Raw genomic sequence first — 11,935 nt, 5'->3', positions numbered from 1 at the left:
TTTTTTTTTTTTAATTCTGTGAACAACTTTTAGCTTTTTGCCTTGTTTCACTTGGCCTTTAAATCATTACTGATAAAACTCCATTCTCAACCAATTTCTCATACTTCTGTTCTCAATAAGGGTGCAGTCAAGACATTCTAAGGTTCTTAGTGGGGAGTGACCATGCATTTAGCAACCTCTTTGGGAAGGTAAAGTGCCACCTCCAGTATTAGGCCTTCAGCTGGGGAATTTTGCTGGGGTGCACATCCTCCATCAAAGAGGCTTGGACTTGGGACGGAGACAATGCCAGATTCAGTGGTCAGCCAAGAAGAACAGGCTCTTAGTCTCTTCTCTGTCCTTTTAGAATCTTTCACCAATGGATGCTTTTGTTTCCAAACGTCAGAGATATGCCTCAGACTGGTATTTTCTTGCCTTCCAAACAGACCCAAAAAACCACACTCAAAGAGTGATGCACATCAGAAAGGTAATTCACGCCCAGTGATATTATCAGAGTAAGATTAGCTTGGGCAGAGAATCTGGGGTGTTAGTCTGACTATACTGGGCACTGAACCTGTAAGATTTTTGGCCCTGATATGATAATAATGTCATTTAGGATTGGAAGTATCTTAAAAGATCTAATCATTCCTATAACTTACACAGTAAGTTTTCTGTTCAGCTAGAAATGCAAAGTTAAAGCAATATAAACTCATTTACAAAAGATCTAGAATATTATTTCTAAGCCTTATGAAAATATTGCTTATATATAACTGGTGGTATAATTTTATAGATCTGTTATTGACTGAACAATGAATAATAAAGATTGGCCTTTGTGGTGCTATGACTCACTTCAGACACTTTATGTTATTATGATCTTTTTACAAAAGACTACAGTAAGAGTCAGACACCGGCTGTTTCTTGAAGAATTTATGGAAAATACACCTTATGACCAAGAATGAAAAAAAAATTAAGTACAAAATGTTTATCACAGCATTGCTTTTAATAATAAAAAATTGGAAAACATAATGTATAACAGTAATAGTAGCTAACATTTATTGAATGTTTATTATATGCCAGGCACTATTGTCAGTGTTTTTCGTGGATTACAGTATTATTTTTTATTCCGTTTTACAGCTGAGGAAGCTGAAGTGCAGGGTAAATTTTGGCACACGTGTGGAATGAAATACCGTAGTGCCATTACAACTTTGGATACACATGTAATCTTTCTTTAGAAACCCTGAAAAATATGATTTTACACCAGATTCTTAAAAAACAGTTTCTGGAGGGGCATCTGGGTGGCACAGTCGGTTAAGCATCAGACTTGGTTTCAGGTCAGGTCGTGATCTCGGGGTTGTACGATCGAACCCTGAGTGAGCTCCATGCTCAGTGTGGAGTCTGCTTAAGATTCTCTCTCCCTCTCCCTCTGCCCCTCCCCACTGTGTCCCCTGTCTCTAAAATAAATACATAAATCTTTAAAAAACAGTTTCCGGAACAGTATGAATCCATTTATGTAAAATGGTATATATGTATCTATTTTTTAATAGAGATGTCTAGAAGGATGTTAACGAAAGTGTTAAGACTATAAGACTACAGTTTTTCTTTTTGTACTTCTCTGTATAGTTCAGATTTTTAAAGTGAAATATATATCAATTTAATAAAAAGCAAAACATTTTAAGAAAAAATATTTTTCTTTTTTAACAAGCAAAACTGAAATCTTTTCCTTTCACAAAAGCATATGGGACAATTTAAATGAGTTTTAAGTAGCACAGTTCCTTAAAAATGGCTCAGCGGTGCCTGGGTGGCTCTCAGTGGGCTGAACATCCATCTTTTGGCTTCAGCTCAGGTCACGATCTCTGGGTAGGGACAGGAGAGCGAGTCCCCTCCACTCTACACCACCATTCCCATCAGGCTCTCCGCTCAGTGGGGAGTCTGTTTTTCCTTTTCCTCTCTTTTGACCCCCCCCCATGTGTACACTCTCTCTCAAATAATCTTTAAAAAAATAAAAATGGCTCATATTTAATTCAGATTGAGCATCTTCATGTAAGCAAAACTTCATTTTTTTTGCAGTCAGTGTTTTCCAAAAATCTTAGTAAATCACCTGGGACACTTATAAGAATTCTGATTCCCACACTAGAGCAACTGAATAGGCTCTCGGAAGAGAAGAAAGGTTTTAAGGTAAGAATCCAATTTTTGAACCCCTCTCAAGAGCACCCAGTTGGAAAGAAGTACAATAAATCACTGCATTGCAATAGTGTAACGGTTCTGAGTAGTTGATAAAATCTATACAAAGGCTACATAGTAATTTTTTATTCAGAGTTAGAATTGCTTTCTTGTTTCTGCAATTTCATCTCACATGACAAGTTTTGAGACTAGAGGTTTCTGGGCCACATATCTCAGCCCATTGTGGATTCCTCCCTCTGCCCCTGCAGTCCAGTTTCTATCTCTCCTTTTCAAAATACTTGGCTCCAAGAAGTCCCTGGTTTCCAGACTGAATGTTTATGCAATCACCAAAAAAATTGTTTTTAAAATTTTAAAGCATGCTTTTACACTGGAACTTGGAGATTCTTTAAAATACAACTTTGATCTTTACTTGAACACCATTTGACAGCAAAAGGATTAAGCAATTGTGGGTTGTTCCATTATCCCTGCAGGATACATGAGAACTTCAAGGAATTATATATCACACGAAAGAAACTGCATTTAATGTGATTGAAAGACACAGAGGTTAGAAGGTTAGAAAGCTGACTTTCTGGTTTATGTCCCCAGGGCATGAACTAATCACAATATCTATGCAACCTCATGGAGAAACTGGGAGTAATCTTTTGTTCCTCACCTGTTGCTTGCTTTGCCATTAGGAAACCTCTCTTCCCTTTCCCATTGGAACAGATAGAACAGTCTGATTATTTGCAGCTAAGCAACTGAAACTTGCTTTCTATGAGAAGTTCAATAGAATAACATATTTACCATTTTTAGTTTATTTTATGCGGCTTATGCAAGGTTAGGAGTTAATCCATGTTATAATTTTTGCTTAGGAGAAAGTAAAATGTTTTGTTCTTAAAGTTATTCAGCCTTTTGAATATTTTCTTTTTCTTATTGATTAAATCACATATTCCTAAAAATCAAAGGATATGTGATAGGCTAGTATCGTGAAACAGGTGGAGAAATGAAAATTCAAAGAATGTTAACATTTTTGTGTCAAGTAAGTGAATGAGGCATTATGCAAAAGGTATGAAAGACCCCAGATCACAGGATAGAAAAAGCTTCATTTTTTTTTTTGTTTGAAAAGAGCAGTTCAGCCATACTTTATGCCAAAAGCTGACTTTCACTTATGCTTGGTATAAAAATGGATACAAAAAAGCAACAATTTCGTGCTTTGAACTAATTTGTAATCTTGGACATCATCATCATGGATATGGAAACTGCAATCTTCACAAAAGTGAGAGGCCATTTTTGCCCTCTTTAGTATCTTTTCAAATGTTTTGACATCGCAATTGAAGTGATTTTATTAATATTCAGAAATTTAAAACCATTTCATCATTTCCCTAATACACGTTTCTTAGCAACTATTTCTGCTTCAATCAGAGATACTATGCCTTTTTGTATATGCTTCAAAAAGAAGTATCCTTTATAACTTCAAACATGAATCTCAGAAAACAGATTAGATAGCCCCCATTTTGAATTTCTTCACAATTTTCACTGTAATGATTTTCATTTGCTCTTTTTGAAGAGAGCTTGTGGCTGGCCTTATGGGGGCGGGGGGGAATGCCTGGCTCCAAGAAGTGACCAGGATCCACATATCCACATTCAATGTTTTCAAAATCACTGCAAAATTAAAATTTAACATTTTTTTTCATTTTCAGTTTTCATTTACTTTCAAGGTTTTGTTGTTGTTATTTTGTTTAGTAAAAACAAAGAATTTAAACCAGTGCACAAACTGGTTTTCTGGTTTATGTAAATACTAGAACTTAAATTCATAAGGAAAAAAATCCCCAATAATTAAAAAAAAAATCTGCAGTCACAGGTTCCTTTAAAACCATACAGCAGTCCCCTTGTTTCTGGTGAAATGGATCCTTCCTTTATCTGACATCGTGACTAAATTATTGTTTTTCTCAGAAAGACTCTTAGCTAGGGTTTCCACTTGTCTTTATATTTACTTAGTAAGAGGTGTCTGTGACCATTCACTTTCAGAAAAAGAAGAAAAACAGAGGGGAGAATCCACGTCTTCAAGAGGGTAAGGAACAGAGTATCAGAATGGCCTGGAAAATGTTCAAAATTAACGTCAGAAAGTCAAATGTTCACCTAGGGCTTAGCTGGGAAGAAACAAAAGAAAAATCGATATGCAGTCAAAGAATGGCTTCATTTTTCTAGAAGGTGACTCTCCAGGAGAGTCCCTTAGCAACAGCCTCGAAGTTCCAGAAACTGTCCTGAACCCCGATGATCAGCTTCAGCGTCTGTCTGGAACTCAGACTTCTTGCCCAGTCTTTGTACAGGGAAATGCATGTGGCGGTGGTGGCAACAGCCTTGATACTGCTCCTAAGCATGGGGTGGACGTCAGACTCACTCTGCTCACCCACCATTTTTTACAGAGACTGTTGGATCCGTCGCTTTCCAGGGCTTCTGATTGACCTGGAGGAGTCTCAGAAGCTGGGAGCTCAGTTCCTGAAGTATTATTCGGAAAGCACCGGCCAGAAATGCGGCAGGAGCTGCTGCCTTAGGAAGGATGGTAAGTATTAATGATATGCCTGCGCAAAAATCCAGAGAAACTTATAAAATGAAGACCTAAGTAAGGAGCCCTAGGCAGAGGTTCCAGGGAACAAACAGATGAACAGGACTAGGGAAGATGAGGGAGAGATGTGGGGACGGGGGAGGGTGGGAGAGAGACTGAGGACTGACTTTGCCCATCTGGGTCAGTGCTGGCTCAGTTTACAAATCTGGTAACCACCCAGAATGCCATGGAACCTACAGGTAACACAAAATCTTCTTCTCTTCACTAAAGTGCTAAATGAAAATGTTTCCTTGAGGGTTAACTAACAATATTTCCATAGCCCTCAAATATGGCATATATGATTTCAAAAATATTTATAATAATTTCCTTTTCAAAGTTCTTTTGGTAATATCAGTATTTCAAATTTTTTAAATGTGCTTGCTTGTGTTGAGCAAATATGGGTTGCACTGAGCAGGAATTTAGACTATGATTGATGTTTTGAAAGACATAGGTAGATATATGTCAAATAGCAAAAAGAAAGAAAAGAAATATATATTTTAAATATTCCGATTTTTTGGTCTGAAATCCACAATCAGAGTTAAACATCACCCATGTAATATGATCAACGTTTATAATGAGGAAAACATTTCATTATTGCAGAATTTCCAGTTACAATTGTCTAAAGACTTCTTTCATTTGTTTTTCATTTTTCCAAGATTTTAAAGCTACTTGGAAAGAAACAGCAAAAGCAACACAACACTTTAAAATAATTCTCTTGGTTCTTCCACACTTTCTTTCCATGGTTTGATACCGACTTATTAATTGCCAGTGCCTCTTATCCAAGTATGCATGGAAGATTTCTGGGATGCAGATTGAGGCTACCGGAGGGTATAAACCGACCAGTGTGAGAAGCTGTCCCAGGCTAAGCCCTCAAAAGTTAGTCAGGCACACAAGAGAGCAATTAATTTTTTAAAGGGAAATATTTTTAAAAATCATTTATTTATTTGAGAGAGAGAGAGAGAGAGAGAACAAGAGAGTACAAGCAGGGGAAGCAGCAGAGGGAGAGGGAGAAGCAGACTCCCGGTTGAGCAGGGAGCCTGATGTGGGGCTCAATCTCAGGACCCCGGGATCATGACCTGAGCTGAAGGCAGAGGCTTAACCGACTGAGCCACCCAGACACCCCTAAAGGGAAATCTTTTAGAAAAGGTTGCCAATCCAGATTTTCACCTGAGAGATGCTTTTAAATCCCATAAGCCTTGAGGGGATACCTTTCAGCATTTTCCCATGGCATCAATTTACCTGACTGTCCATCGTAGGGAAACTTTGTCTTCTGGACTTCCAGAGGGATACGATAAGCTTCTAGTAGAATTCCATGATTTTAGAGCCCCTGTAGCTTCCAAGTTGTGGTTTTCTTCCTCCAGAAGAAAGGGCACGAACACACGTCTCTGTTTTTAGCTGGAAGCCAGAACTTTAAAAAGCCACAGTCCTGCAATAGCTAACCTGTTCAGGGCTGGAACTCTAAAGTGTACACAAAGAGGAATATAAAACATCTTTTAAAATTATTCTCTTTACATCAACTACTTTCTTATCAAAAATTTAGATGTCTAAATTTGAATATTTTTTAGTCCTTTTCCTTGAACGTGGCAGCCCAGTCTTCAGGGAATGCATTTGTAATCTAAAATGTATTAGCAATGAATTGAATTCTGCCCTCTTCTTTATCCTCCTGGACTCCCCAGAAGTAATGGGGGAGATGCAGCTCCCCACAGTTAACCTTACACAGAAGCCGCAGAGGTTTGGCCAACCGCAATTCCACAACAGCTTCAGGCATACTCTGAGGTCTGGTCATTGTGTGCTATCCCTCTGTCTTCGTATTTTATTAAAGAAGTTGACAACTTTGGTCAATGGATACTTCCCAGCGCATGGTTCCTCCTACATGGCAGCAGGGGGAAAATCTGTTTTGCACTTTAGGTAGGACAGACTAAAGACTGGCACTCAACAAATCACACATAAGGTTTTCCAGAAATAACAGGATACATTGTATGGAGCAAACTTATTTGGTAGAAGGGAGATAGCGTAAGTGATGTACCCCTACCCATTAGAATTCCAAATGCTCATATCCTTGTCAGTAGACTCTTCCTCTTTAAAGGACACTGAACATGGGGTGCCTGGGTGGCTCAGGGTGGCTCAGTCTGAGCGTCTGCCTTGGGCTCAGGTCGTGATCCCAGGGTCCTGGGATCGAGCCCTGCATCGGGCTTCCTGCTCAGCGAGAAGCCTGCTCCTCCCTCTCCCACTCCCCCTGCTTGTGTTCCCTCTCTTGCTGTGTCTCTCTGTCAAATAAATAAAATCTTAAAAAATAAAATAAAATAAAATAAAATAAAATAAAATAAAATAAAATAAAATAAAGGACACTGAACAGGATTTCGTAGGACGTGTGATTTGCAACGTGGGGCTAGTGCTCCCCTATAATCAGGGTCAGGGTAGTGTTCACCTGGCCTGCTGCCTTTCCACCATCTGGGCCTCTCCCAGTAATTGCAGTTTTTGCCTTCCCATGACTCCCTCTTTTGTTACAACATCTGTAGCTTTATTTTCATTATTTCTTTCTCTGGTGAACTCCAGTGCCTTAGCATTCTGAGAGGGCACTGCAACTAGAAATCTGATATGTATAAATCCCCAGGGGCTTCTGTAGCCAATTGAACTTTTCATGAACATAAAATACTGGGATTGGAAAATGATCCCAGGTAATCCTGTATGGAATGGAGTGTGTGAAAGATTAGATAGTTTCTTATAAAAAGCATTTTCCATATTCATAGAAACAGTTACTGTAGTTCATAATGTTCTATAAGATGTCTGAACCTAGCCCTGCGATATATTGCTGTTAATCCAATGTTCTTGAAAGAAATGTAAGTTACTCAGAGCTCATCCAGCTGGGAGAAACCAAAACCAACTGCAGATGTGCTTTTCCTTTCAGTTTCCTGTAACGTGGCTGTCTTCTACCATGATCCTATTCATGACAATGTCAACTGCCTCCATATTCACTGCCCAACGCTGGAGAGCTGCGTATTAGAGCCTGGAACCAGTGCCATTTTATACAACATAACAGAAGGTAATGATTTATGTATTTTGTATGTATGTTGAAGAATGTTGGTAATGCTCTAGTAGAGATGTATATAACCTAGAAACTGGCGGGCAACAACCATGTATCAATCATTATTTTCCAGCGATCTCTATCTGGAAAAGTTTTGGGCATCCAGGGCAGAAAACTAAAAGTAAATTCCCTTTAGTTTGGCATGCTCAGCAATGATGAGTTCATTCTAGATGATAACAAATCGTATGTGAAGAAGAGCTTAAGCATTACATTTATTCCAGGAGCCCCCAGCAAGAGTCAAAATAGGCATTTCTACTGCAGGGGCTAAGGATGCTACCAGGAATAAAGAAAATGCTTAATGTCAGTTTTGAGGTCCATGGACACTGCCTACAAGGATTCTACTAAATGCATGTCAAGGACAAGGAAATGCACTTACTAACATACATTAGCATAGCAATGGTCCCAAGATAACTGGTATATTTTATTTCAGATAAGTACACATTTAAGTGTCCTTTGCCCATGTACATAAACTCAGGGTGCAAATTGGTAAATATGAAAGAATAGCTTTTTGCCATCAAAATACAAAGGCGATAAATTTTGTCACTGATTTGTACTTACTGAACACCTAATGCAGGCTGGGAGCAGCACTGCCGAAGAGGCAGCCGTATCTCTGCCCTCGAGTCTCTTACAATCTAGTTGATGTGAGAAGTCTCACGATTAGCACAGAACATGTAATTGAATACAAAAATGCGTGATACTGTCTCAAGCACAAGTACTCAAAAGGAGACTTAAAGAAAGCTAAATTCAGAGGCAGCTTCGTGGAAGAGGCCAGGCACAGGCAAGATAAGGAGTTCTGTATCATACGACGGGAAAGAAAGAAAACAGGTCCGGCTACCAAAGGGTCACAGTTGAGGTTGCAATGAAAATCTGGGTACGATAGGGTAGGCCAGGTTTCAAAAGGGCTTTGGACAGAGTAGTGTTTTGGTTTGACTTTGTCAGCAACAGAGAACCAGCAAAGGCATTTAATGAGAAAACGCCATCATTAAAGTCATGAGTGTGGTTGTCTTTAGTCTAGCAAAGTTATATGCAGGATGCAAATTAGAGTATCTAGTCAGGGAGGCATTAGATCTGGAGAAGGTGACCATAACTGCAATGAAGAGGAGGGATGATTACCAGCACATTTGGAAGGGAACTGGATAGGTCCTAGTTACTTTTTAGATGAAGGAAAAGAAGAGAGAGGCGTCCAAGATTGCTCTGCAGTACGTAGAGATTCCAGCATGGGTGATGGAATATTGGTGCGGTCACTGAAAGAGACAGAGAGCCACACAAAATGATGTTGGCTTTGGGAATGTTCAGTGATGACATGAATGTCCAGGTGGGAACCTTCAGTAGAGCACAGGAGAAATGAGACCAGAGACCAAGAAAGAGGAAGTAACTGGTGATATGGATTTTAGTGCCACCGATCTAGTGGTGACAGTTGAGGAGGCTCGTGTGTGTGTGTGTGTGATGAAGGGATGAGATGAAGAGAAAATTCAGCAGAAGACAAAGGACTAAGGATTGTGGAAAGCACACAACCAGTTAGGACCAAGGAGAGAACCAACTAAAGAAAAAAAACGAGAAGCAGGCAGTCTGAGGTAAAGTGCCAAGAGAGACTGCGCTCCCGGGAGTCACGGGAGGAGAATTTTAAGGAAAGGATGGTTAGCAGTATTGATGATAAAAGAGAAGTCAAAGCAATGAGGCTGATCAGGAAATATGGAAACTACTGATTACCTCAGAAGCATAATTCTGACAGAATAGCGAGGATGGAACAAGATGGCAGAAGGCAAACAACAAAGAAAGGAAATGGATGTGGGTATGTCTAGAGGGAGAAAGAGAGAGACACAGAAACTGATAGAAGAGACAACTGAAAAGCTGTGGAGAGGTTTTTTTCCTTTCCCTTTGCAGACAGAGCAATATTTGCACATTGTCTGAAGTCAGAGGGAAAGGAGTTCCTTTACAAGAGAGAAAATACTGAAGACAAAGTCAGGACCCTCAGGGACTGGGAAGGGAGGAGACGGAGGGCTTTGCTCCTGATTTTGAATACACTTACACTTCTCAGGCCCTATTTTTTTAAAACTTCATTTTAAAATGCTATTATATATCTCAAATGGTTAGTTTTTTTGCAGTTCTTACACTAACATTGGCTATTGTTACCCAAAAGCCCTGGCAGACACAAAGAATCCTCCATGAAGTAGCCAAACTTGTTTATAATGCGAAGTGTTCTAGAAAGTTAAGATAAATTCAAATGTGGCCAGTATGTTTCTAAGCCTTTCAGGAGTATGCAACAGTAGAACCTGAACTTAAGCTTAGTTCACTAACTCAGTGCCAAACCCAAGACCTCTCCAAACAGTGCTTTGACGTTCTCTCCTTGAAATAAAAAATAAAATGAATGATGCCTTATTTATCTTTCAGGTATAGATCCAGATTTGCTGGTTTTTGAACAATCACCTCCCACATATCTAAATACCCGTTCTTCATCTAACACATGGGACAGACTACGGATTTTAAAAGCTACGCATTTAGATAAACAACAAACCACTGTGATAAACCAAATGCTGCCATCCACAGAGGCGCCATCAATAACCACACATCAAGATCTGGTTGTCAACACAGACGATACCAGGTATTCCAGGGAATTAACCACAGATTCTTGGGCAAGATTCATTTCCCTGAAAGACTCCATTATCACAGATGTAAATATGGTCTCACACAGCACTGATTTCATCAATAATCCAGATAACAAGACTATTTCTCCTTTCTTTGTTCCCATAGACACAAAACTTTTTCATAGGCCTATTCCATCCCGACTCAACAGTAGCAAGCAATTACTAAACAAAACCAAGGGGTCCAACAGCAGAAACCACACATCTGAGAAGGGAGACATGACCCCTGATGGGGCATCTATGACTTCAAAGATGTGGCTGGCTCCGGTAGCCCTCTGTACCTCTGTTGTCTTCCTTTGCTGTTGTATAATCATCCTGGCATCTGGATACCGTAGAAAGCAGCAGGGCCAGTACAAGTTGGGACAGAGAAAGTCAGAATCCAGGCAAATTAAAAAATTTAGCACCCTAAAGGGGAACTCTTAAAAGTTACAGAGAGACTGTAAACTTCCAAGAGGATCATTTTTAGTTTCCTTAAGACAAGGGCAGTTTGGTTAAAAAAAATAATTGCACAGGATGTCCACTTCTACCGGTCTCTCAAAAAAGGCCAAATGCTTGATAAACTTAACTGCTTTTTTTCATTATTTTTATTTTTTGAAATATTATCACATTTTATAGATGAGAAAATGAGAAGAGAGGCTAAATATCTTGCCTAAAGTCACAGAGCTAATAAACAGTGAAGGCAGGACTTAATAGGTAATCTGGTTCAAACGTTCATGCTTGAAATCACTGTTAGATTAAAAGCTTCCATTGTCCCAAAAAGCATGGAAAAAAGATACAGAGAGGAAAACACCATAACATAATATTTGTCTCCTGTCAAGGTCAAATTATTGTCATGTATGTTAATAAAATCTTTTAGTGGTTTGGACAGAAGAGCGCTGTTATTACAGTTACTAACCCATGTGCAAACGGCTGCCTGTTTTTATACAGTTTTAACGTTCAATTGATTAATTCTTCTTAATCCTAAACCGTCTTCATTTTTGAAAGCTGACATGCCTTCAAATAACTTTGGTACTGGAATCTTTGAGTTTTGTGTTGATCTCTGTTGAATAAACCTTGGGAGTTTCAGTTCCCATTCCTCATGTGTATGCATTGTTTTCCCAGGTGCAAATATTAGCTGTACGTATTTGAGCTCTGTCCAAATCTTACACCAGATCTACGCCCCCACCCTGAAGTGCAGACACTTTAATTCAATTAAGTCTCCAGTGATTTTAAACTTTAGACCCTTAATCTAATCCTTGAAACTCTTTTTAAATATGAGGACAGATATTAAAAGACAGCCAATAAGCATGAAGAATAGATTAAGAGGAAATCCTATTACAGGATTAACAAAATAGTTCTGTTCTCTCTTAGGTTAAAACAAACTGTCCAGTGGCTTAAGAGGTATTTGTTTCTTTCCCTAGTGTTGACACTGTGTGGGGAAAAAAATGTCTGTTTCTTTGTCTAATATAAGAAAGAAATATACAAAAT

The 11,935-nt window shown here is 39.0% G+C and overlaps 1 protein-coding gene across 2 annotated transcripts; it reads left to right on the top strand.

Moving 5' to 3' along the window:
- Positions 1 to 4,214: 4,214 nt before the first annotated feature.
- Positions 4,215 to 11,536, top strand: MANSC4 (MANSC domain containing 4). 2 transcript variants are annotated; one of them, XM_040642277.1, is made up of 4 exons: positions 4,215 to 4,699; positions 7,650 to 7,784; positions 10,218 to 10,428; positions 10,578 to 10,619. In XM_040642277.1, the coding sequence occupies exons 1-4, from the start codon at positions 4,411 to 4,413 to the stop codon at positions 10,594 to 10,596; spliced, it is 654 nt and encodes a 217-aa protein (XP_040498211.1). In that variant the 5' UTR covers positions 4,215 to 4,410; the 3' UTR covers positions 10,597 to 10,619. The 2 variants fall into 2 exon arrangements, with proteins under 2 accessions (XP_040498211.1, XP_008710527.1); XM_008712305.2 differs by having other exon boundaries at positions 4,219 to 4,699; positions 10,218 to 11,536.
- Positions 11,537 to 11,935: the final 399 nt, after the last annotated feature.

Source organism: Ursus maritimus, unplaced genomic scaffold, assembly GCF_017311325.1.
Source record: "Ursus maritimus isolate PB19 unplaced genomic scaffold, ASM1731132v1 scaffold_26, whole genome shotgun sequence".
Lineage (NCBI taxonomy): Eukaryota > Metazoa > Chordata > Mammalia > Carnivora > Ursidae > Ursus > Ursus maritimus.
This window is presented reverse-complemented; position numbering and strand designations above follow the sequence as displayed.

What these genes read in the sequence shown, in the direction of transcription:
- MANSC4 (XM_008712305.2), top strand. Translation starts at nt 4,411, where the DNA reads ATGATCAGCTTCAGCGTCTGTCTGGAACTCAGACTTCTTGCCCAGTCT. An exon ending in CTGCTGCCTTAGGAAGGATG is followed by an intron (nt 4,700 to 7,649) that starts GTAAGTATTAAT and finishes TTTTCCTTTCAG; the next exon opens with TTTCCTGTAACGTGGCTGTC. An exon ending in TTTATACAACATAACAGAAG is followed by an intron (nt 7,785 to 10,217) that starts GTAATGATTTAT and finishes TTTATCTTTCAG; the next exon opens with GTATAGATCCAGATTTGCTG.